Raw genomic sequence first — 26360 nt, 5'->3', positions numbered from 1 at the left:
TTCTGTTCCCAAAAAATACCGAAGAGTGCTATTGAAGATAAATCAAAGAAATGTCCGACTGGAATTCAATGAACATGACACAACAGCTTATACATATTACATTGAGCATTTCCAAACACCTAATCTTATTTAAGATGTTATCCTCAATCTTTAAAACAACAAATCAACTGAACATCGTTATTGTCTTCCTATAAACAAGGTAATTCTCTAGAGCTTACCAGCACCGCGCTAGCCTACCAGACTACACTTCTAAACTGCATGGATTGCGCTGTTGCCTGAGGTCATGCCTGAACTACCAGGTGTAGGTTTAGCATGGAAAGCAGACTGCCTACTGGAACCATCAATTAACTTATTCGAAAGAGAGAAGCGTTCATCACTGCCACCGGATGCCCCTAAGCTGAGGTTTGACATGCCAACCAGCTCATCAACGTTAATTGGGCTCTTGGAATGTACTGCTGTTGGCCTAAGCACTACATGACTCTCTGATTTGGTTGGCTCTGCATTGCAACCAGACCAATATGTGTAGGAAGATGGAACAATGGGAGAGATATAGGCAGGATAGAAAACTGGATAACAGTATTGCGAATTCTCTGGCTGTGAAGGGGCATGTTGAAAGTCGTACGAGCTGGAAGATTGCATTGGTTCACATTCTTTTTCCACCGCAGGAGCAGGCAATGTATTAATTCGGGTCTCATCTTCTTGAGGATTAACAGAAAAGAAATCATGAGACACCATTGGGGTTCCGACTGACTGCACAAAATTGGATAAAAGAGGGCCATAAGACTATAAACCTCGCGGTATACAACTGATGTCTCACAATTAGATTGACAACTAGAGTTATGGATTGCACTTATATCTGTTTTGTTTTATGTCTCATTTTCATGATATCATCTTACATATGAGTGTTTACCGTGCGAGCTGCATGTGCCCACACACAGTGCATCTCATTCACACTACATATCATACATATACACGCAAACATAAAATTAAACTCTCAATATATACAGGAAATTACCTCATCCGCAATCATATCAAACAGGCTCGATCTTCGTTTTCTCCTTGACATATTGCATTGCCTGATGAAATATTTTTGGGCATGGCTGGCTACCTGAGTTGGTGTTCTTGTAATGACATAATTACGGGCTATTCCGCGCCAGTCACCTTTGCCAAGTTTTTGCAAACCAAGCAAAAACATCTTATGTTCCTCTTCGGTCCATGGAACACCTATTTATCAAAATAAACCATGTCAGCAAAAAAGCATATAGATCATAGCAATCCTAAATGTACCAAACATCAAACATGTCATATAACTGCTTCAGGAATTTAGCAACATTCTGACATTCAGTCCACATCAGTATTGACAACTTAAAAAACTTGTCTCAACAGAATCTCATCATTACCATGAAGGTAAGTATATCTATTGGTTAAATCATAGACATCTTATTAGATGCCAGCTCAATTATTTGATAAAACCTTAAACAGTCATATTCCACACATTCATCAATCAAGGTCTAGCAGCTCAAAGGAATAAGCATACCAAAAAGTAATATACAAATAGGATAATCACATTTGACTAGCAACTAACCAAAAAGTATATTACAAATAGGATCATCACATTTCTAAAAAAAATCTTTCAAAACTTGTTCAAGATTTTCAGTCAAGGCTGGGTACATCTCACCCTCCCACAATCCAAGTACCCACCTTTCGAGTATAATACACTAAAACAAGCAATACCCACAAAGATGATCAAATACAACATAAGCATCTCACAACATACTCCAACAAGTAATTCAATAACATAAAATCACAAAACAAAAAGATGAAACCTTTTTTCCTTTCTCTACTAGAAGAAGACGAGCCCGGAACAAAATCCTCAGAAGCATAGCCATCACCACCATCAGCAGCATGATCAAGATTATCATCAAGAGCATTCTTGAGATTGGATCCAGCATAATGAGTCAAATTACCCATACTAACACTCTTTCGAATACAAGAAGAGGCATCGGTCAATCTTACACCAAACAGCTTGACGCCCCTGTTGGGACAAGTGCGGGAGTTGTGGCCATTGTTGCTGCAATGTGAGCAGCGCCGGGTCATTTTTATTGGGGGTGAAAAAGATTGAGATTTTCCCCGGGGGAGGGGGATTGAATTGGGTTTGGTTAAGTCGGGGTGAATTTTGGGGATTGGAGGGGGGGGGGGGGGTTGTTAAATATTGGTGTGGGTTGTGGAGGTTGGGGAGATGTGGGAAAGAGAAGCCAAGAATGTATATGAGAGAGAGAGAGAGAGATTTACAGGAACATAGATGATTTAGATCATGTCTCAAGTGTATATACGCTCCAGTCCTCACTCTACTTCATCCCATTTACACACTCTAATATTTACGAGAAGTTAGTTAAATTAATTATAAAAAAAAACTTAGTTAAATTGTATTTTTTTAAAAAAACTTAATCTTGTTTATAATATGAATTTTATATAAATAGAATGGAATATAGTTGTTTCAGAATTGATAAAAATAAGAGGATACATTTGAAATTAACAAATGGGTAAGTATAATTTTTTTAGTTTATTTAAGTTTATAATTTAATTTTATGATCATAATCGCGATTGATATTGAGTTTAAATGAACTTATAAATTTTTAATATTTTAATTTTATATAATAGTATAGATAGCTTTTTAAAATGATAGCAATAAATTTTTGTGTTCATATATCTTTTTAAGAATATAACAAATTATATATTTAACTTTTAATAAGGTAGACTTATGTTATTTACGTTTTATATTGTAATTTGATTTATATTTAAATTTTTTTTATCATTTTTTATGTATATATTTTGTACAAATTTTAAATATTTTTTAACAATTTATTCAGTTTCATATTAAATATTTAAAAATCTAAACATTAAAATAAATATTAGAAGTTTTATACTGTACATTTATATCTTTTTTTTGCATTTTGATATATATATATATATATATCTCATATTAAATCATAAATTTGACTGTATAATGGAATATTTTTTTATATTAAAAACACTAAAAATTACCAGAAACTCTTAATTATATAATACCAAAAAGTTTTTATTGTATAAATATATGAATGTAAAAAATAACTTCTAGTCTTTTTAAAAAGTTACTATATTTTGTTAGTAAACACAATTTTTTGAACATTTTAATGTATAAATAACTCTAATAACAATATTTTGATAATTTTTAACTTAGCCCCATCAGCTAAGTTTTTAAGCTTGTAACTTGACAAAGTTTAGATAAAATTATATGTTAGTGTTTGTTAAATAAAATAACTTGTTGTAAGTAGTCATTAATTATTAAATGAATCCAGGAAAAGAAGTTTGAGACAATTAATGCTGATTTTGGTATAATAATGATAGGTAGTCCAGTCGTGTTATATATATATTTTTGATTGAGATATGTTTGGAATAAATTGGGGAGTCAACCCGAGCAAGAGGTGTTAGGGGAAGCTTCTGGTATTGCAAATTGCAATAGTATCACGACTGATATAAAGGTATATTATCCTTCCCTCTTTTTTTTTTCTCTAAATATTAAACCTTATCTAGATTATGATAGCCGCTTTTTCTTAAATCTTTATTCATCTGTGTATCCTTCATCGAAGATTTGTGATTCCAATTGATTGTATATTTCTTAATTCGAACGCCAATCATCTTGTTACTAAAGTTATGGAATTTTATTCCGTGTGCCGTCTTGTGTGTTACGACAAAACATAATATCGCAAAATGGAGAAGATAAATGGATGAATGTGAGGGTATTTCTGAGAGCACGTGAATGTCACATGCAAACAATTTGGTGGACGGTGGGTAATCAGAGCAGGCCCACATTATCCTTTAGGATATGTTGAATGTTTTCCAATTTATTGTCCGCATTAACTTTGGCTTTATGGCCTCCCAGCGTGCCTATATATCCCCTGTGTATACAAAATAACATGTTACACACACCCACTTTTATATGTATGATTGTTTTTTTATTCTTATTAATTATAATTGCACTCGCACACTTCAACAATCCAACACTTACCTTCCATAACAACAAGAGCTCCACAATTATATTAAACATTTGTTACCTACTTTAATTTTTTTAGAATAATTTGAGTGTCATGTTTTCCTAGGCTGTTTAGGTTCTTCCATTCGGATCAACTAGACACTCTCATGGCCTGTCACGAATTTAGGGGATCCTTTCCTCCATTGGAAATATTAACGTAATAGTGTTATTATTCTACATTATGTTCATAGTTTAGCCGGTTATGTTTAGTGTTTTTTTTGCTAAACACAAGGGTTTGATCCAACAGATGCTATTTTTAATTATGTTTCCCACTTTCCAAACTTAACTCTAATTAACTAGGGTCGGTCATGTTCTCTAACAATCTTGTATCACGAAACACTTAATCAACATAATACTTCCTTATCGTTGGATCCCAACGGGCAGGATTAAAAAAAATATCTATTATGCGCATAATATTCGGGGAAGACCTTTTGCTTTTAATCTTTTCTGGTAAAAAATCGCGGAACGAGTATTGACTAAAACATTCTTAAAAAAAATTCGCGTTTATTATATGCGGAACGACGAGATTCATGGATAACCCGAAAATAGACTCGTTTGTGGAGATATAACTGTTAGTCCCTAACAATGCATCAAGAATTACAGAAGGGGGGTTGAATGTAATTCTAGTAAACTTATAAAATGTTCTAACTCAAACTATATATTTAAGTGTTTTGATTTGCAAGGTACGGAATCACAAGTTAAATAAATCAAAAATACAAAGTAATAAAAACACAAGTCTTTAAAACTTTCTGGTGGATTTGAAAGTATCCACCAGATACACACACACACACAGATATATATATATATATATATATATATATATATATATATATATATATATCGAATTAAGAACTCTGTAAAGAACAAATTGTGTCACAACTGCTTTTACAAGTGAACAAACAAACTACAGAAAAATTCTTAACAGTTACAACTTTTTCTATTTCTCTTCTAAAAGTGTTTGCTTAGTTATTTGTTCTACTAGCTACACTTGGTTTATATATCACCAAGTTTACATGGTAATAAGACATGATAATAAAACAAAACTATCAAGTCAAACTTCATGCTGCTTCACTACTCTATTCCAGCATCTTTAAAAATCTTCTTAATCTTGCATGGAAATGGTAATGCTCCTTTGTTCTTCATTTCCTGTTAAACAGGCTGCCACATTCCTTTTGCAAACACCCAACGCATGTGATTGTGTTGTCACTGTTAACAGATGTTTGAATTGATCATCCGTCGGGTACATGCTTGTCATCCGTCGGGTTGCCTTGTGGATCATCCGTCGGGTAGCTTTGTTAATCATCCGTCGGGTAGTCATTTATCACTTGCCTCCATTTCATTTGTGCAGAATTACAAGACATCCTATATTTACAATTAATCAACCTATTCTGCACATGTACTAGTAGTCTACATGACTCATAAGCTATTACAGAATCTATACAAAGATGCTTGCAAAAATGTGCTACATGACTTATTGTCACATAAGCTACTTACCCGATGAATATCATTTAGTCATCCGTCGGGACTATATTGAATCATCCGTCGGGACTATATTGAATCATCCGTCGGGACTATAATTGATCATCCGTCGGGTGCTACATTTTTCACTAAGTTAAATCTACTAAGGTGTTTTGTTAATGAAATAATCAAGTTCACAACATATTCCCAACAATCTCCCCCAATTTATGCCTACTGGAATTGTAGTCATAAATTAAGAGAAAATTGATGATAATAAAACACCCTAAAAATACAAATTTAAAAGGTAGTAGATAAAACTAAAAAGTGCTGCAATAATTACTGAAGAATTTACAAGACAAAGTGTACAAAGATTTGCTCACAGTCATTTTCAAGGTGCTCCTCTAGTCTGAGCAGATTGATCTATTTCCTTGATGGTCTGAATTTCTTTTCAAGCTTCCTGTTGTTTTCTTCTATATGATTTTGGAGCTGTCTGTGGAATTCAAGTTCATCAGCTTCTGACAGATCTAGCATTTCTTGCATTTCCAGTAGAGTCTCATTGCTAGAGATGCTCAGCTGGTCCTCTAGTCTGAAGAATCTTCTAACTCCCTTATAATCCATGAATTCCATCAGCCAGTAGGGCCTTAGATGCACTTTACTTCCTGTGTAAGGAATAGTTAAAGTCTTTGGGAGTGCATCTTTGGCTCTAATACTCCTCAGTTCTTCAATCTTCTTTAGAACTAATCTTCTAGCTGTCACATTGAATCCAAAGTTCTTCTTGAAAGATGAATAGACTTTTATCAGTATAGATTGGCTCTCTTGAAGAATCCTGTGATGTGGCCATGTCATCTCTTTTCCTGCCTTGTACTTGAATACTAGCCTTTTAGGTAGATTCCTGTAAGCATCAATCCCTCTAACTTCTTCCAGTTCATCTAGATAGAGGTTTAGATCAGAGAATTCCTTGATGTCACAGATGTATATGATATCTCCCTTGTTGACTTTGGTTAGGGACTTGGATCTGAGAGTTGAGGGCTTCACTTTCTTGACTGCTCTGGTCTTTGTTTTCTTTGGATTAATGAAATGAGGTAGATTGAGTTCATAAATTTGTAGACTATCCCAGTCTATTGGCTCATCCTTTGGAATGATAGGTTCACCATGGAAATTCTTGGATGGATCTATCTTGAATTCTTCATGTGCCACATAGGGCATGGATGTTTGAGTTGTTGTAGAAGTAGACTTTTTGGGAAAGTAGTATTCCATCTCCTCATCACTGAAATCCAATTTTCTCTTGATTCTTTGCTTGTACCTTGGTTTCTTTGTCTATGGAGGTTCATCTTGCATTACTTGATCTTGAGATTCAGCAATTACAGATGGTTGTGCAGAAATTTTTTGTGTGGGTTTCACAGCTTGCAACTTGGCCAAGATAGCAGCTTGCTCCTTCTTTTGTTTGAGCTTTTTAGCATCTAGAGCAGCATGCTTCTTTTCTTGCTTCAATCTTTCCTTTTCTTCCCTTTTTGCTTCAACAAATTGAGGGTGTCGATCCACCACACAAATTTCTTTACCATTTCTGAAAATCTTGGCAATTCTCCTTTTTAAAGCTGAATCTGCAGGATCTTTATAGAATGCTATAGACCTGGCCAACAGCTTCTTCTCATCAGACTTTGGTGTCTCATACACTGTGTCCAAAGGGTTCTTGAGTGAAGACTTTGGGTAGTTCACCTTTGACTTCATGATTAGATCTGCCTTTGGGGATTTGATGCAGGATGTCTGGCCTCTCTCCAGATAGTTCATGCTCGTATCATTCACAGAAATTTGCCTGACTTGAGAGTGATGAATGACTGATTTTTCTGGCTTCTTTGCTAGACCAAATTTCTTTTAAATATCCTCATCAATTTTCTCCCAGTTGATTGGACTAAACTGCTTCTTCTCAGCCGCTCTCAAAGTGGCTGCTGCTTCATTTATCAGATTAATGTTATCTTTAGCTGGTGGCTTTGTGAAAGCAATTGTTGGCACAATTGCTTTACTCACTTGAATGTTAAGCACTTTTTTCTCCCCCTCACTCCTAGAACTCTCTTTCTCCCCCTTTTTGTTATCAGCAAGTTGAGTAGAGGAGGAGGTTTGTGCAACCACCAGTTTCTGAAGCAAGTCTGTTTGTTGAGCTTGGTGTAGATGGATTACTGTAAGAGAAGTTTCCATAGCAACCATTCTTTTGTCCAATGAATCTACCTTGGTTGCAAGATCAGAGTTTTTCCTGAGCTGTCTTTTGATGTCAAGCATTGTGGCTTCTGAAAGTTTAGCTTCCAACTTGTTAGAGATGTCTTTCTTAAGTTGATCAACTTCATTTTTAATGAGGGAGGCATTTTGACTTTGTTGGTAGCCAGAGATTTGCTGTAGTTGGAGAGAAGTAAGATGTGCTTGCAGAAGCTTCTTGATGCTAGCATTTGTGGTTGATTGAAGTGCAAACTGTGTTTGACTGATAAGTTGGATGAGTGTGGTCTTGAAATGGTGATCATCACAGTTCTTGGAGAAGGCCCATGATGGCATGCTTGATCTGGAACTAGGGCCTACTTCCCCCCTATGTCCAATGACTCTTCTTCACTATCTCCACCCTCACCTCCAAAGAATTATTCTGAGCTATCAGTCTCATAATCAACATCACCAGCTGTTGAGGGCAAAGCTGTGATGGCATCCTTAGCTCTTTGCATGGACTGTGTGGTGTGCACCAAATTGAGCATTCTTTCTGCATTGTCATTGCTTTGTCCAGCTGGAAGTTGATATGCTGGAACATGGTGAGTAAATGTCTCAGCATCTAAGGAGGTAGAATCTATAACAGCTTTAGTTTACTGAGATAGTCCCTCCCTATCTGCATCCTGGACATTCATTAACTCACTTACAATGACATCCACCCTTATATCTCCAGTACCTGCATTTCTCTCATTTTCTCTCTTTTCTTGCATCACGGTCTCACCTTGGCTCCCCACCCTCACACCCTCACATTCACCATCTAAGGTGGGACTTCTCACACTTACTTTTGCTAGTCCTAAAGAAATGGACTGCATTGGATCACTTTTTTCCTCTCCTTTTTCCTGGGAGCAACCCAGACTCTCACTCAAGTCAATACCTTCCCTCAATCCTAATAGTGATTGCACAATTACTAAGTCATATGCACTTGTAACTATAGTTGAACTTTGGAGTTGTGCAGAGACACCCGACGTATGAGAAATATCCATCAGGTTAGTTATTTGACTATCCGACGGATGACTGCTGTTAGGCACATCCGTTGGGATACAATCACTACTCGACGGATGAACAATATCCATCGAGTGAGTAGAAATGAATGAGTGTGGAGTGGAGACTATTGTAGACTCCGTGTAGATTGATGAAAATTTTGGCACAGATGTCTCAACAGTCTCAGAAAGAAATGGCAAGTGAGCCAATAAATCATTTAGAAGATGATGCTCACTTGCATGGATTTTTGGCTTCTCCAATAGAGTTAAAGATGAAAAATATGGTTGAGATGTTTGAATCATGTCAACATCCAAAGAGTGTGTGGGAGAGTTTGGTGTTTGAGGTGTTTCAATTTGTACAGATTTTGGCTGTGACTCCACATTTGTTGGAGCCACATCAATTTGACTTTGAGATGGTGCAGTGAATGGGTCTTTAGGTCCAGTTTACACCGTGTGTGTACCCTGTGCATCCCCAAGGGTTTTAGTTTTCTTCTTTCTTGTGTAAGTTTGTGGTGAAGTTGTGTCTCTACCCCTTTTATTCTGTGCTCCTGTTGAGAGCTTGTTTCAATAGTTACATCCTTTTGGGAGGATGAAACTAGAATTGAGCTTTTGTCCTTATTAACAACCACAGTTTGTTGGGAAACTGTGGTGTGCCTTGGTTTGGGTAAACTCTTCTCACCATCCTTATCCTTAGGGCTTCTTTTATTTTCACCCTGTCCCTCACCTTTCTTACCCACCTTCACACTCCCCTTTTTAGGTTTGGTGGATTTTACAACTGATCTCTTTTGAAAGAAATCAGAGGGGGCTTTCTTAGCTTTGGATTTAGAAACTTTTGATGGTTTGGCAGCTTGGATAGGCAACTGTTGGGTCATTGACACAGTTGCCATTTCTACACTAGAAAGTAAAGAAATGTTTGAGGTTGGAAGAGTAGAGACAGTTGAAATTACCTCACTTACCTGAGGTGCCTCAATTACTGGAAAGTAGAAGAGTGACACCTCTTTGTGGTGATCTGCTCTATTGAGATCTGCAATAATTCTTCTTTCTTGAACCCAACAATTTAACTTGCTGGTTGGGTTCTCAATCACAATGTCCTCAGAGAGGTGGTTAGCAAGCATCATGAAAAATCTAGCATAATAAACACTCTTACCCCTCTTATTGAGCTCCCCTAACTTAAACCCCAACTCAAACAAGACTAGATCACTAAAATTGAAGTATTTATCAGTACTAGCATGTAAAGCATGTTGAGCATGGAGATATTAATAGAATCAAAATTTCCAATTTTACCATAAAATACTTTAGTAACTACATCACACAGGTAACTCCATTCTTTCTTAAGACCCAATCTCCTAATTTCACTTAATTTGGAGATGGTGATTGCATAATCCATGGAGTTTAACATGTTAACAATATCAGTGTCTGTGTGTGTGGTAGTGACAATATTATCAGGAATCCTAAAGCATGCTTTAACAATGTCACTATTAACACATAATTCCTTACCTTTAATAGTGAAGTGATGGTCTTGTCAGTTGAGTTGTACACCACAGTTGTCCATATTTCCTCCACAACCTCACAGTAGATAGTGGGAGATTCTAGCATGGCATATTTAAGCTTACAACCTTGCACACAATCCATCATTTTGTGGTAGTCGCCAGACTGTTGAATCCCCTTGTTCACTAGAGTTGTGAAATTATTCTTCTCATAGATAAAGCCAGTTTGAGACATGATTTTGACGACTGGTGCCATTGTTAGAGAGTAAAAATTGCAGAGAGAGAGAGGATAATTGCTTTGAGAAAGAAAGAAGTTAGAGCAGATGAATTGAGAATGATAAAAGAAAAGAATAAAAGTGAAATTTCTTTTATACTATCTCAGAAAATAATTGTCAAAAATAATAAAGCAAAATAAAGTGACCAATAAAAATTGCCCTTAAAAAATAAACTATAAAAATTCTATCAACCATCCGTAGAAATATACTTACAGACTGTAAGTAAACTCGATGGATGATGTTCAGAGAATTAACGGCGATGATTTGGACAACTCGACGGATGAGGATAAAAGATGTGATCCGTCGGGTTATTAAAATAATCCATAAAAATAATTGATTTTTAAATATTCTATTCCGATGGATGATCAAACTCGATGGATAATGATCATCCGTCGGGATGTAAATTTTGACTTGGCCAAAATTTCATCCAAGGCAGAAAAATCAATTAAATTTCTGGCTGCATTACAACATGCAAAAATATCTGAAATAATTCAAGAATAATTAAGCATACCTAACTCACGTACCAACCTTGAAAAGGTGAATTCATCCAGTGGCTTGGTAAATATATCTGCAAGTTGTTTTTCACTTGGAACAAAATATAGTTCCACAGTACCATTCATTACATGTTTCCTAATGAAATGATACTTGATGTCTATGTGCTTTGTTCTTGAATGTTGTACTGGATTCTTAGTAATGGAAATTGCACTTGTGTTATCACAGAAGATAGGAATTCTTTTCACCTGCAGACCATAGTCTAGCAATTGGTTTTTCATCCATAAAATCTGTGTACAGCAACTGCCAGTAGCAATATATTCAGCTTCTGCTGTAGAAGTAGAAACTGAATTTTGCTTTTTACTGAACCAGGACACTAGCTTGTTTCCTAGAAATTGATAGATTCCTGTTGTACTTTTTCTATCAATTCTACAACCTGCATAATCTGCATCTGAATAACCAGTTAGATCAAAACCAGAATCTCTAGGGTACCAAATGCCAAGTGTTGGTGTACCTTTGAGATATCTGAAAATTCTCTTAATAGCAATTAAGTGAGATTCTCTAGGATCAGCCTAAAATCTTGCACAAAGACATGTAACAAACATTATATCTGGCCTACTAGATGTTAAGTATAGAAGTGAGCCAACCATGCCTCTGTAACTTGAAATATCCACAGACTTTTCAGTAGTGTTTAATTCAAGTTTAGTTGTAGTGGCCATGGGAGTTTTTGCAGATGTGTAATCCATTAGTTTAAACTTCTTTAAAAGAACATGAATGTATTTAGTTTGACTAATGAATATTCCATCACTAACTTGCTTAACTTGTAAACCAAGAAAGTAAGTTAGTTCTCCCATCATGCTCATTTCATACTTACTTTGCATCAATTTGGAAAACTTTTTGCAAAGTTTTTCATCTGTAGAGCCAAAAATAATGTCCTCTACATAAATTTGAACAAGTATGCTAGAGCCATTAACATTTCTAAGGAATAAGGTTTTGTCTACAGTACCTCTTGTTAAGTGATTCTCTAAAAAAAACTTTGACAAAGTGTCATATCTAGGTACTTGCTTCAATCCATAGAGTGCTTTCAAAAGATAGTAGACATAATTTGGGAAATTTGGATCTTTAAAACCAGGAGGCTGACTGACATAGACTTCCTCCTCCAAATCTCCATTTAGAAAAGCACTCTTGACATCCATTTGATAGACCTTGAAATTGGCATGGGCTGCATAGGCTAAGAAAATTCTGATGGCTTCAAGTCTTGCAACAAGAGCAAAGGTTTCATCAAAATCAATTCCCTCTTGTTGACAATAGCCCTTAGCAACTAATCTAGCTTTGTTCCTGACCAGTATGCCATTTTCATCCATCTTGATTCTGAATACCCATTTGGTGTCAATTGGATTCTTTCCTTTAGGCTTGGGTACCATCTTCCAAACATTGTTCCTTTCAAATTGGTTTAGCTCTTCCTGCATAGCTAAAATCCAATCAAGATCCAACAGAGCTTCTTCTACCTTCTTTGGTTCTTCCTTAAAAAGGAAGCCGCTATACAGACATTCATCATGAGTTACTTTCCTTGTCTGAACTCTAGATGATGCATCACCAATAATTAGCTCATAGGGGTGATCTCTTGTCCATTTTCTTTGTTGAGGTAGATTAGCTCTAGATGAAGAGGCCTCATTGTTGTCTTGATGGGTGATTGAGTTTTGATTATTAGAGACTCCCCCTGAGTTAATGGATCTTTGATGTGAGAAAGGGGAACTTTCTGTGAGTGATCTATTCTGACTTTCAGCTTCTTTTGATGATCCGATGGATGGTGTATTTTGAGTTCCGACAGATGAAGCTGATTGTCTCCCTATGGATGATGCAGATTGTCTCCCGATGGATGAAGCATTTTGTAACTCTATGGATGTTGAGTTATTAGCTTCATTAGTTGTAAATTTTTCTGCACTATCCTTAGTTTTAGTTTCTTGATCATTTTCATCATCACTGTCATCACTAACCATCTCCGCATTGTCAGATTTGAGGCTCTCATGGAAATCTCCATCTTGCAGTCCTTCAATATTTTTATCATCAAACACAACATGTATTCATTCCAAAATAATGTTGGTTCTTAGATTGTAGACTCTATATGCTTTTTCCCACAGCATATCCAACAAAAATTCCTTCATCTGCTTTAGCATCAAACTTCCCATGTTGATCAGTTTGATTCTTCAAGATATAACATTTGCAGCCAAAGACATGAAGAAAATTTAGAGTTGGTTTACTGTTCTTGAACAACTGGTAGGGTATCATACACTTTGCTTGATTAATCAAAGAAATATTCTGAGTGTAGCATGCAGTATTTATAGCTTCAGCCCAGAAGTATGTTGGTAACTTTGATTCTTCAAGCATTGTCCTTACAGCTTCAATAAGTGATATGTTCTTTCTTTCTACTACTCCATTTTGTTGTGGAGTTCTTGCTGCTGAAAACTCATGCATAATCCCATTCTCTTCACAAAATGCTCTCATAACATAATTCTTGAACTCAGTTCCATTGTCACTCCTGATTCTTCTAACTTTGAAATCAGGATGATTGTTGACTTGCCTTATGTGATTGATGATGATTTCACTAGCCTCATCTTTTGACTTTAGGAAATATGTCCAAGAGAACTTTGAGAAATCATCCACAATTACTAGGCAAAATCTCTTCCTTGAGATGGATAACACATTGACTGGTCCAAACAAATCCATGTGTAGCAATTGCAGAGGTTTTTCAATAGTTGAATCAAGCTTCTTTTGGAATGATGCTTTGATCCTGACAAGCATCACACAGTCCATCCTTAGAAAACTCCACTTGAGGAATACTTCTAACCAGTTCTTTCTTGACAAGCTCATTCATGGTCTTGAAGTTTAGATGGGACAACTTCTTGTGCTATAGCCAACTTTCATCTTGGCTTACTTTACTGAGAAGGCAAGTAACAGATTCTGCATTTGATGAGTTGAAGTCAGCTAGGTACACATTTCCTTTTCTCACTCCAGTGAGAACCACTTTGTTGCGCCTCTTGTTTGTCATAACACAGGCTTTTGAATTGAAGGTTACTGAATTGCCCTTATCACAAAGCTGGCTGATACTCAGCAAATTATGCTTGAGACCATCCACTAAGGCAACCTCCTCAATGATGACATTGTCTTTAGAAATCAAGCCATATCCCACAGTAAAACCCTTGATGTCATCTCCAAAAGTAATATTTGGACCATCTCTCTCCTTGAACTCTGTGAGCAGGGTAGAATCTCCAGTCATGTGTCTTAAACAACCACTATCCAAGTACCACAGATTCTTTATGTTTCCCTGCACACATCAAAACCAAATCAAGTTGATTTTGGTACCCAAGTTTCCTTGGGTCCTGCCTTGTTAGCTTTCTTCTTTTGTTTCTTAGGTTTTATCTCATTTGACTTAGGGATATCAGATTCATCCTTAGTCATCTGAGTTGGACCTTTGAAATCAGTCATTAAAACAGAATTATCATGCACATTTTGATTAACAGGAAATGGCATGCTATTTGCAAATATGTTATTCCAGTAGGGCATGCTAATGAGGCATACTAAATGCAGCATAATAAGGATTACGTGCAAATGGCATATTAGCAAATTGTGCATTCATATTCTGTGCATACATTGTATTCATAGGCATAGAAGGCATATCACCCATGTTAGGAAAAGAGGGCGGTACAGATATGGGAGTAGGCATGACAAGTTTGCAATTAATAGACAAATGATTAGTCCTACCACACTTAACACAGATTTTTCTTGGAGCATACTTATCAGGTGTGTAGTTGTTATGTTTGTTAATCCCTACTTTCTCATTTCTATTGTTTTTCTTTTCAGCCTCTGTTTTAACCTCAATCTTTTCTAGTCTGTCATTCAATTGCTTGATGGACAGATGACCAACATTCACTTTCTTCTCCTTCTTCACTTGATTTATTTCTCCTGAAATAAAGTTTTTGGAAACTGATCCATATTTTTCATTTAACCTGGCAAGTTTGGCTTTACTCACAGGTTTGCTCACAGCCGGCGGATGAGGATTTATGTCACTCGATGGATAATCTTTTTGATTATCCGACAGATGAATCTCATCATCCGTCGAGTCTACATCTGTTAGCAATCCTTCAACCAAATTGGATTCCATCTTCTCTTTACTCTTTTTCCAGGCTGCATCACAAAAGGACTCAATGCCTTGAACTTTGGTGATTTGAGCATGGACATCTCTGGATGATTTCCATGCCTTAATCACCTCCTGTTCTCGTTCAAGTTGCTTCTTTAAAATCTCCTCTTTCTTCAAGGACTCAGTTAATTCATCCTTAGCAATTTTACACTCAATTCTCAATTTTTCAAATTCCATAAACTGAGACTCTAGCACATTATTCCTCTCACTTAAAAATAAATTGTTTTCTTTAATTTTAACATTTTCCTTAGTGAGGGACTTAAGTGTAACCCGCAAATGATATAGTTCTGTAGACATGTCACTAATTGCATCATTACACTCAACTTTAGATAAATGTGCAAGGTTAGTGGTGATTACCTGATTACTTGAAGAACTTGTCTCTGTTTCATCAGACTTGGCCATTAGGGCTAGATTGACATAGCTGACATCTTCATCCTCATCAAGACCATCTGCTGCCCAGTCATTTTCTTGTGTAATAAAAGCCCTTTCCTTTTGTTTGAGCAACTCAAAATAATTCTGTTCATAATCCACAGGCTCAAGCTTTTTCTTGGAATCTGACTTTCTGCATTCATTTGCAAAATGACCAGCTAAGCCACATTTGAAACATTTGAATTTTGATTCATCCACCATGTTTTTATTTGGCTTAGCAGCTCCAAAGTTCTTTTTGAACTTGAGCTTGGAAAACCTCCTGTATAAGAATGCTAAGTGTTCATCAATATCATCCATGTCATCTTGACTCAATGGATCTTCAATATCAGCAACCAACCCTTTTCCCTTGCTTTCACAGACCTTTGATGTAGATTCAACAGCTTCCATCTTCATCTCCTTCTCTTTCTCTAACTCAGCAACCGGTGCAATGGACCCTCCTTTCTTCCTCCCTTTCTCTATTCTTTCATCTTGCTCTATTTGAAGCTCATAAGTCTTTAGAATGCCATATAGTCTCTCTAGTGTAAACTCCTTGTATTCTTGTGAATTTCTCAAGAAGACTGTCATTGGTTTCCATTCTTTTGGAAGGGATCTCAGGAATTTGAGGTTAGAATCTTTGGTTTGGTAGACTCTTCCATGCAGTTTCAGAGCATTTAGTATCTTTTGAAATCTACTAAAGATATCAATGAGAGTTTCACCTTCTTCACAGTGGAAATGCTCATATTGCTGAATTAGTAACTGCATCTTATTTTCTCTAACTTGTTCGGTGCCATCACAGATTATTTGAATGGTATCCCAAACTTCCTTGGCTGTCTTGCAGTTAATGATGTTATCAAACATGTCACCATCAACTCCATTGAACAGAATATTCATGGCCTTCTTGTCTTTCCTGACTTGTTCAATATCAGGATCTGACCATTCATGCCTTGGCTTGGAAACTGATGGCTCATTTCCAATTGCAGCTCTCATTGGTACATGAGGACCTCTCTCTATGCAATCCATATAGGCCCCATCTTGAGAAAGTAAATGAAGATGCATCTTTACCTTCTAGTGATGGTAATTGTCTTTGTCTAGAAAAGGAATCTTGACTCTAACATCCTTCTTGTTCATCTTGCTGTTTATTGTGATCTTTAAACTCTTTGTGCTTCAAGAGCTTGCTCTGATACCAATTGTTAGTCCCTAACAATGCAGCAAGAATTATAGAAGGGAAGTTGAATGTAATTCTAGTAAACTTTTTCTTGAACTATAAAATGTTCTAACTCAAACTATATATTTAAGTGTTTTGATTTGCAAGGTGCGGAATCACAAGTTAAATAAATCAAAAACACAAAGTAATAAAAACACAAGTCTTTAAAACTTTCTGGTGGATTTGAAAGTATCCAACAGATATATATATATACATCGAATTAAGAAATCTATGAAGAACAAATTGTCTCACAGCTGATTTTACAAGTGAACAAACAAACTACAGAGAAATTCTTAACAGTTACAACTTTTTCTATTTCTCTTCTAAAAGTGTTTGCTTAGTTATTTGTTCTACTAGCTACACTTGGTTTATATATCACCAAGTTTACATGGTAATAAGACAGGATAATAAAACAAAACTATCAAGTCAAACTCCATGCTACTTCATTACTTATTCCAGCATCTTTGAAAATCTTCTTAATCTTGCATGGAAATGGTAATGCTCCTTTGTTCTTCATTTCCTGTTAAACAGGCTGCCACATTCCTTTTGCAAACACCCAACGCATGTGATTGTGTTATCACTGTCAACAGATGTTTGAATTGATCATCCGTCGGGTACATGCTTGTCATCCGTCGGGTTGTCTTGTTGATCATCCGTCGGGTAACTTTGTTAATCATCCGTCGGATAGTCATTTATCACTTGAATCCATTTTAATTGTGCAGAATTACAAGACATCTTATATTTATATTTAATCAACCTATTCTGTACATCTACTAGTAGTCTACATGAATCATAAGCTACTACAGAATTTATACAAAGATGCTTGCAGAAATGTGCTACATGACTTATTGTTACATAAGCTACTCACCCGATGGATATCAATTAGTCATCCGTCGGGACTATATTGAATCATCCGTCGAGACTATAATTGATCATCTGTCGGGTGCTACATTTTTCACTAAGTTAAATCTACTAAGGTTTTTTGTTAATGAAATCATCAAGTTCACAACATATTCCCAACAATAACAAAAAAACAAATCTCTCTCAGTTCAGTTTGATTTTTGGGCGATTTCTGAGGCAGTTGTGAGTGTTCGTGACTATCCATATGTCTTCTTTGTATTCTAGTCATCATATTGTGTAAAATGTGCGATTTTTTACTATATTTCAGTTTAAATTTGGATTCTAGGGTTAGTGTTTATGTTTGTAATCGAATTGAAACAATTGCAGCATTGTAGATATGATTGTTGTGTGTATATATCTCACTATTGTATGTTTGAAATCTTAATTACAAAGCCATTTTGTAAAGCGTATGCCTTAAATACATTCTCTGCGACTTCTGAATTAGGTAAAATTTGGATCAAGTAAGAAATTATAATACCTTCTATTTTAAATAATTAAATTATGTAGATGTCCTTTGATCTTTCATATACAAACCCTTTGGCCTTTCATGTACAAGACCTTTGGTTTTTGATTTCTACACTTTTGACTTTCTAGTTTCTTATAATTTATGTCATGTAAAGCCTATAAATAGGCATTATACTTGAGAATGTAAATAGATATCAATATATGAAAATCGTCATTTCTCCCTCTCAAAATCTCTATTATATATTTCTCTTTATTTTATATTATATTTTATAACACGTTATCAACACGATTCACTTTTATGTATATTATATGTCTTTTCACTTTGTTCGTATGATTGGTGTACCTTCTATCCAAGAGGACTATGGCTTGTAAAATTTTAATGTGTTGATCGATGAAGATTATTTCGCTATGAGGAGTGGGTTGTTCTTCCGATATTAGAGGTCTTTGAAAGACTTTCTTGAGAAAATAAATCTTTAAAATTGATCATCAAATTGTAAGATTTTAAGGTAAGCCTCCCTTTACCATTCTTTTCATTTTATGGTACTATACTAAATGTATATGTTTGAATGATGTTAGTTTTGTGATTCTCCTAAAATTATACTAAATTACTTGTACATCAGAATTGAGAGATTTTGGATGTTTTGGAATAAACCCTTAATTTACTACGACTTAAACTAGTTGGTATTTTTGATATGATACATGCAAGTTATGAATTCATCCAGATGTACATAAAATGAATCATTTTATATGTTTACATATTTTATAGTTTGTTTTTGGATTAGATCGATTTGGATATGTGGATATTATTACATGGATTATATATATATAGGTTTTGGAGTTAGTATAAACTGATTTGGATATACTTTAGTCTCTTATGGATTTAAACACATTATTTGGATATTTTTGGATTTGAGTAAATTGTTTTGAATACATACTTTTATGTTTGCGTAAATTGTTTTGGACTCTTTTGGATCTAGATATTTCTTTTGGATTTCAATAAACTATTTTGGACCCTTTTGGAATTGGATGAAACATTTTGGACCTCTGTTCTCGTCTCTCTTGGAATCCGAATATTTGTGAAGATGCTTGTTTTAAGTAATGAAAATCATGTTTTTTCTGCCATATTATATTTACAGTGATCATGTTATACATATAATTTTGATGATTACCTTATGTGGATAACTATAGATTTATATATTATGTCACTCTCAAATATGTGTACAATTCATTTAATATGTGATGATTCTCACTTGCATTCTCTTTCTCGTATACATTGTTTTATTTTGACAAATAGGATATTAGACAAATTTATATTGTGTATATGTGATCAGTTTATTCAAAATAAATCCAAAAAAAAAATCACAAGTTATTAGTGACTCTCTAATCGAAAAATTGTACATGATTAATAGATATTAAATGGCCCTACTTTAAAAGGTCATGAGTCATGTGCCCCTTTCTATTCTAAAAATGGATTTTACTCAAGTCATTATCTATTTCATATGAGTTTAAATTGGTTGTAAACTTCGTTAATGACTTAGCTAATTTTTTTATGAGAAAGACAAAAGTTCCATATCATTCTTGTCTATGTAAATTTGTATGACCTTACCCTCTAGTCTTTGTCTTTGTATCTCATATTAATATATGTTACACGGGTCCTTGCATGCCCATCTTTAATCTTTTTATTTCGAGGATACCCCAAATTTTGAGATAGTCAAAATTTTATATATTATGGTTTGAAAGAGAAGGCTTATGCGCACACACTATGTCACTTGTATTAAGTTGTCTTGCTCACATATTAGAGTGTATTACATATTATGCATGCTTCAAATAAGTGATATTACGAAATCTTTATATGATATCTTGGTAAATGATAAAATCACCATGTGCCTTTGTGATTTAAACTTAGCATTTGTAAAAATAATTTTTTTATCCCACTTGAGTTAAATGATGTTGGTATTATCGATAACACCTATTTGATGTTGTTTTTAATAGATTGACTATATATGATTGCAACCAGAAGTTGCATCAAAATAACAACCAGAAGTTGTCTTTATATAATAAAATTCTTTTATTTTTTTATCACACATTTTTTAGATGTTTAAACATTTGTTTACATTCCAAAAGAATGATATATTACTATATTATTCAAATTTTGATTTTATCCTAAATGATATAATCTCCCTGGAGGATGGCTCTATGTTAGATATATTTGAGATGTCATGTCTAATATGATTCATGTTTAGTTTTCAGATCTTAACAAACAGGACATATCAGGACTTACTGGAATCAGAACTTAAGGTCATATCATAACTTAAGTGCGGGAAGACTTACAGATAAGGAAGGAAGCTGATTGACAGTAGAAGATCGAGAATAAAACAAAAGAAGATATGCATGGAAAGAGTTAGAGGACTAGAAGACTTTTAGAAGATATCTGATTGATATATTTTAGGAGACATAATTGTATTCCATATCAATTAGAAGTTATCTTGTAATTGTGTACTAAATATGTAATATCCGGGATATATCGTGTGATTATTTTTGCTATTAAATAATTATTATGTGTGATTAGTATCTATTCTGTGAGTTAATTGTTAAATGTTATCTGTACTTGGATATTCAAAAATAATATTAATTGAGTATTTTAATTTTTTATATGTCCAAAATAAAACATAGATAATTGTCATATCTTCCTAATTATTTTTATGTTGATTTATGGATTTATAAGAATCATATGAAATTTCTAAAATCTTTTTCCGAGTATTTAAAATCTATTTTATAAAAACGGGAATCAACCGACGTCACCCGTTGTTACGTTTTTGGAACCCGAAACTCTTCCGAGAACTCCTTCCTAACCTAATTGTAATATTCCGAGCATTTTCCATGTTTCGACTTTTTCGATCCGGCATACGGTCTGTCCTGCGCGGGTCCCGGCGCAATATTTTCGATACAATATTCGTTTCGGTAAATCAATAAAAACCCGTATTTTCGATAAACGGGAGCTTTTTATTAAACTATCACAATTATCACTTCGTAGTACGTGTAACCATGTGTTGAGACCAAGACCGCAGTACAAATTGTACTGATTTGGATAATTATCCCAAAAACCGATACCGTTTGGATCAGTTTTTATAAATAAACGTACCGTTTTATATCCGGAATGATCCAACGGGATACTAATTTTCCGTAATTATAAATAGCTTTTTACCGTATTTTATTTCGTATCAAAAATCATTTGCAGATAGTTAATTTTATAATTTTTAGAGAAAAACCCTAATTACATAAACTGTTCTAAGAATCAAACAGCAAAACGAAGACGTTACCAATCTCTGTTTTCAAAGCTCAAGTAACCAAAATGAAGGATTTGAGGTGTTCTACCAGATTCTGAGCTTTGTTTTACTGCAGAAATCAAGTTTTATTTTCTATAATTTTATTTATTTTCGAATTAAATTTATTAAAAATATGAATTTTTGTTCGGATGATTGTTTGTATGATTTGATGATTGCATGTTATAGAGCTTGTTTTCCTGATGATTTTGATATATTATACGTCTGATTTGGAGTTCAATAACATGTTCAAATTTGAGTTTGATTTTCGAATTTCAAAATTAGTGTTTATAACCCGTATGAATGTTCTTCATTGAAATTTGGGGGTTTCTTATTCTGGAATAGATTGATGTTGTGATATAGTGGATTGTGTTCTCTGTGAAATTTGCAATCTAGTCGTATAAGTTTCATGAATCACCGAGGTCTGTAGAGAAGGGAGTTGTCTTTTGAAATTTTCCGAAGTTCGCCGGAAACTGGAAAACTTCACGGCCAAATTTCGGCCAACTCAGGGATGATTAGAATGATTTGTTTGTATGGTTGAGTTCCTGGTGATATATAGATGTGATCTGGAGGTGTTGGTGGGTGAGGACGCCGGGAACGTGTTCTCCGGCCACCCCCGATTTTCCGGCGACTGGAACTGCAAAATTGCAGTTTAGTCCCTGTAGTTTTGAAGATGGTGAAGTTTAGTCCCTGTAGTTTGCAAAGTTTTCAAAAATAGGATTCCTGTTTATAAAATGTTTAAAAATCATATTTCCTATTTATTTTTATTATAAAAATTCATTTTTAATTTCTGAAAATTCTAAAAATTAGTATTTTAATTCTGAAAATTATTTTTAATTCAAAAATAAATCTGAATTAATTAGTTAATTAATTTCAGTTAATTTTTAATTAATTAATTAGTCAATTAATTCGAAAGTTAATTGATTAATTGATTTAATTAATTATTAATTGATTTTAATCAATTATTTAATTAGATTTAATTATTTAAAAATGATTTAAAAATTCTGAAAAATAGTTTCGAGCTTTAAAATATTATTTTAAATTATTTCCAAAGCTCGATAATTAGTATAAAATTGTTTCGGAGCCAGAATCGGGCTACCGAACCCTGTTTATTAACCCGAAATTGATCCAACGACCCGTTTTAATTCTGAAAAATGTTTTAAAAATCATTTTAAATATCAGAAAGCCTATTTATGACCAGAGACTTCTTTATAAATAATATATCATTGATTACGTGATGTATTATGTGCTATATGTGACTTGTTGATTGACTATCAGTCTATATATTCGGTGTTTACTTGATTATTACATAACTTTCAATCCGTTAATCGGATTTGGGTAAAACGAAGGGTAGATAGAAGTATGTGTTGAATAGAACTCTATGAGTCGATTATTGATAGATGTTTATGATATGTGAGGCAAGGCGTAGGAAAGGGAAACAGGTAGTTGAGGAGTAAGACGATTGTGATTGGAAGCGAGTGCAGTGTAGTAAGCTAATACCAGGCAAGTGTTCTGAACTTTCTCGAGATATTGTAGTACTTGATAGTCTTGTTGACATTGCAAGTGCTTTGAAGCACAGAAACCGAAACTCTGAGTTCAGTTATTGTTCTTGAGCCATGATCCATATTCTTTATAAGCCATTGATTATTGTATACCCAAACACGAACCACAAATCTACGATACTACTCCACAAATACATACAAACTAAATACCAAACACTGAACTGAATTATTTTATACTCAACCCATGGTATCTTATGCTTTGAAGGACCAAATTCTTGAAACCCTGAAACATTGATTCCTTTGTGATCCAATTCTTTCATTACCCAACATCCAAGCCTTGAAAGTACCTTGTTGATCCACACAAGGGTTGAAACCCTTTCATTGTTAAACACTCACTGTTGTTAATGATTCTGATTATTGTTTATTATTGTTTAATTTTGTTATTATGTTAGAATTGGATTGTTTTTATAAAATTATGGACCAGATTCGTGGTCAGACCATATAATGGTCAAGTTAGGCCAATGTGTGCCTTGGATCCAGTAGTTAGAGCAATGCCGTGTGCTTTGCTCGGGGTTAGTGCGTGACTGATCAGCAGCCTAACCTTGGTTTTAAAATAAAAGTATAGTATCCAATTCTAAATCATAATCCATTGTTCACTTAATATCATAACCATATTCACTTGATGATCATTATTCTCAATTTTGTCATTATAACTTGCTGAGCTAGTTAGCTCATTTGTGCAATGTTGTTTATACTCTGTCCAGTTAAAAAGGAACCAGTTGGTAGCAAGGATCCCCAGTCCAGTGCGAGAGCTAGGGATTAAGGCTGTTGAAGCTGAGCTAGTAGGCTTCTTTTGGAATAATGTAAATTATAAAAGTTTATAATATGTTTAATACTCAGTTTGAGTTTAAATGGTTGGGACTTAATCGGTATGTAATATATTAGTGTGTTTGGCTTGTGTGCATACTTTAACCTGTTGCGATCCGTGGTAGTTGGTAAGTAGGGTCACTGCATATTATTATTATTATTATTATTATTATTATTATTATTATTATTATTATTATTATTATTATTATTATCTTTATTATTGTTATAAGCAGGTTATAAATAAGGCGCGTGTGTGTGGACCCCAAACTTCTGACCCGGGTTTGGAGGGCGCCACAATATAAACACAGATTTAGGGTTTACACTATATGTGTTATCATTATCGAGAAGATTATACATTGTAACCTAGCAACTCTTAGTGATATTTGTTCATCACTGAGAGAGAACAACAGTTCTTATTGTAACAGAGTTTATTAAAAATATATTTGTTTATTTATAGGATAAATTGGGTGGATTGAATGGTGGAGATTTGAGAAAAATGGATGGTGGATGATGTATGTCACTTGGACTGATGACATGGAAAACAAAGTGTGTTTCTTTGAAACTTGCCATATGAGACAAAAAACTTTATGGGTTCAAAAACTCAGCTGGTATATTTGAATAAATATATATTTTCCTTTTTCTTTTAATCATTATTTAATCACTTAATTAAGGATTAAACATCATTAATTATGACCACCTTAAAAACTCCTAAATAAATACCATAAAAAATATGATAATTACTTAAATAATATAAAATAATTTCCTGCAAGTTTTTGTCAACCTTGGTCAATGGTAGCTAGGTCAAACATGGTCAACTGTGTGTTAGATATGAATACAACACAGGGGGGGTGAATGTGTTTTGGCTTAAATGTTTACTTTTTGATCGACTTTGGCTCTAGTAGTTGGTTGTTATCAATGATTTGGTAGAATAGATGTTAAACATAAATAACAATGCAAATATGTAAAACAAAGATCTTCAAAATTCACTTAATTTTATATTAAAAATCAAGCAGTGTTTTGCTACAAAATCTCTAAGTTCTTGGTTTAGAACTTAGCTTCTTTCTTGAGAGAGAATACAATTTCTAATCTGAATTCTTACTACTGACTAAGGACCAGTGTTAACTTTATAACTCAGTTAGCTGCTGGTTTACACAGTGTGTAATAAGACATGCTATTAGCTTTTCTAAACTGTCACTTGTCATTTCTATTTATAGAAAAACAGATCTTCCATTTCTGGCTTAGCATATCTTTAGCATCCCGTGTTCACTTTAATCTTCATTTGTCAGTTAATCTTTACCATTAATCTTGCACATCTCTCAAACTGCTTTTTGTAGACTTGTCAATCCAGCTGTGTGAATTGTTTGTTGATTTGCAACCTTGGATATTGAACTGTTCTGCAATTCTGTACTTAGAGAAATTTCTTCACTTTGAGATCTCCAATTAAGCTGTAGAGAACTCGACATCTCGATAGGCATGTTGGCTTGTCGATATCTCTGAAACTTCATTGTTGACTTGACTTATCGACAACTCTGAGTTCTCTAGTGAATTTTAGTTTATCGATAACTCAGAGTTCTCTAATGGACTTTGGCTTATCGATAACTCAGAGTTCTCTAATGAATGTATACTTGTCGATTTCTCTGAGTTCTCGAATGGGTATCTGACTTGTCGATATCTCCAATAGCATTTCCTGAGTTCTCGATAGACAATTCCTGAGTTCTCGATAGGTCTTTCTGAGTTCTCGATAGGTCTTTATGAGTTCTCGATAGGTCTTTCTGAGTTCTTGAATGACTTCTCTATAACACTAATTCTGTGACTTGTAGAGATCTTGACTTAGAATATTTTTCACCAAACAGAATTATTCAACTCCAAGCTTCTTCATAATTCTTCTGAGGCATGACCTTTCTGATCTTCTTCCAGATAGAATTCTTAGGCTTGACACTGTTTAGGGAAAAATGCTCCAGTCTGCTCCATTTACATTTTACAGACATTAAGTGTTACAAGTATGAATTACAGATTAAGGTTACAATACAACTTACTTAGGGTTGGCCTCAAGCTTAACTGATTGCTAATGACATTGTCAACATCAGTAATCTTTGACATCAGATCATTGAAGATTAATGACATTTTTAGCTCCAGTAATATTTGACATCAAATCATTGAAGATTATTGACATTATTAGATCCAGTAATCTTTGACATCATCTATTATATATTACACTGTGGGACCAACTGCCTCGATTTTTGTGCTCGGACAAAAATTATCTGAAAGTTATGAAATTTTTACCATACTTAGAAATTATCATATAAATGATCCATACCAAATTTCAAGTCATTCTAGCATGTGAAAGTATTTTATCTAAAATAAAACATTTCTGTCAGCCTTTTCTTCCGAGTAAAAATACCATTGGTCTTGAAATGAAGGAGATGGATCTCTTGACCAAAGTTTTGACTTGGATAAATGCTTAATATATATTTACTAATATATA

General features: G+C 34.4%; 1 protein-coding gene across 1 annotated transcript; it reads right to left on the bottom strand.

Annotated features, from left to right (window-relative positions):
* Positions 1-2322, bottom strand: LOC141667919 (transcription factor MYBS3-like). The gene is made up of 3 exons (XM_074474562.1): positions 1827-2322; positions 1016-1224; positions 1-750 (listed from the first exon to the last, which is right to left on the bottom strand). The coding sequence occupies exons 1-3, from the start codon at positions 2095-2097 to the stop codon at positions 250-252; spliced, it is 981 nt and encodes a 326-aa protein (XP_074330663.1). The 5' UTR covers positions 2098-2322; the 3' UTR covers positions 1-249.
* Between the last annotated feature and the right edge of the window lie 24038 nt (positions 2323-26360).

The sequence above is a fragment of the Apium graveolens genome, chromosome 6, assembly GCF_009905375.1.
Source record: "Apium graveolens cultivar Ventura chromosome 6, ASM990537v1, whole genome shotgun sequence".
NCBI classification, from domain to species: Eukaryota; Viridiplantae; Streptophyta; class Magnoliopsida; order Apiales; family Apiaceae; genus Apium; species Apium graveolens.
Note: the sequence above shows the minus strand (reverse complement) of the source record. Positions and strands in the feature narration are given on the sequence as shown.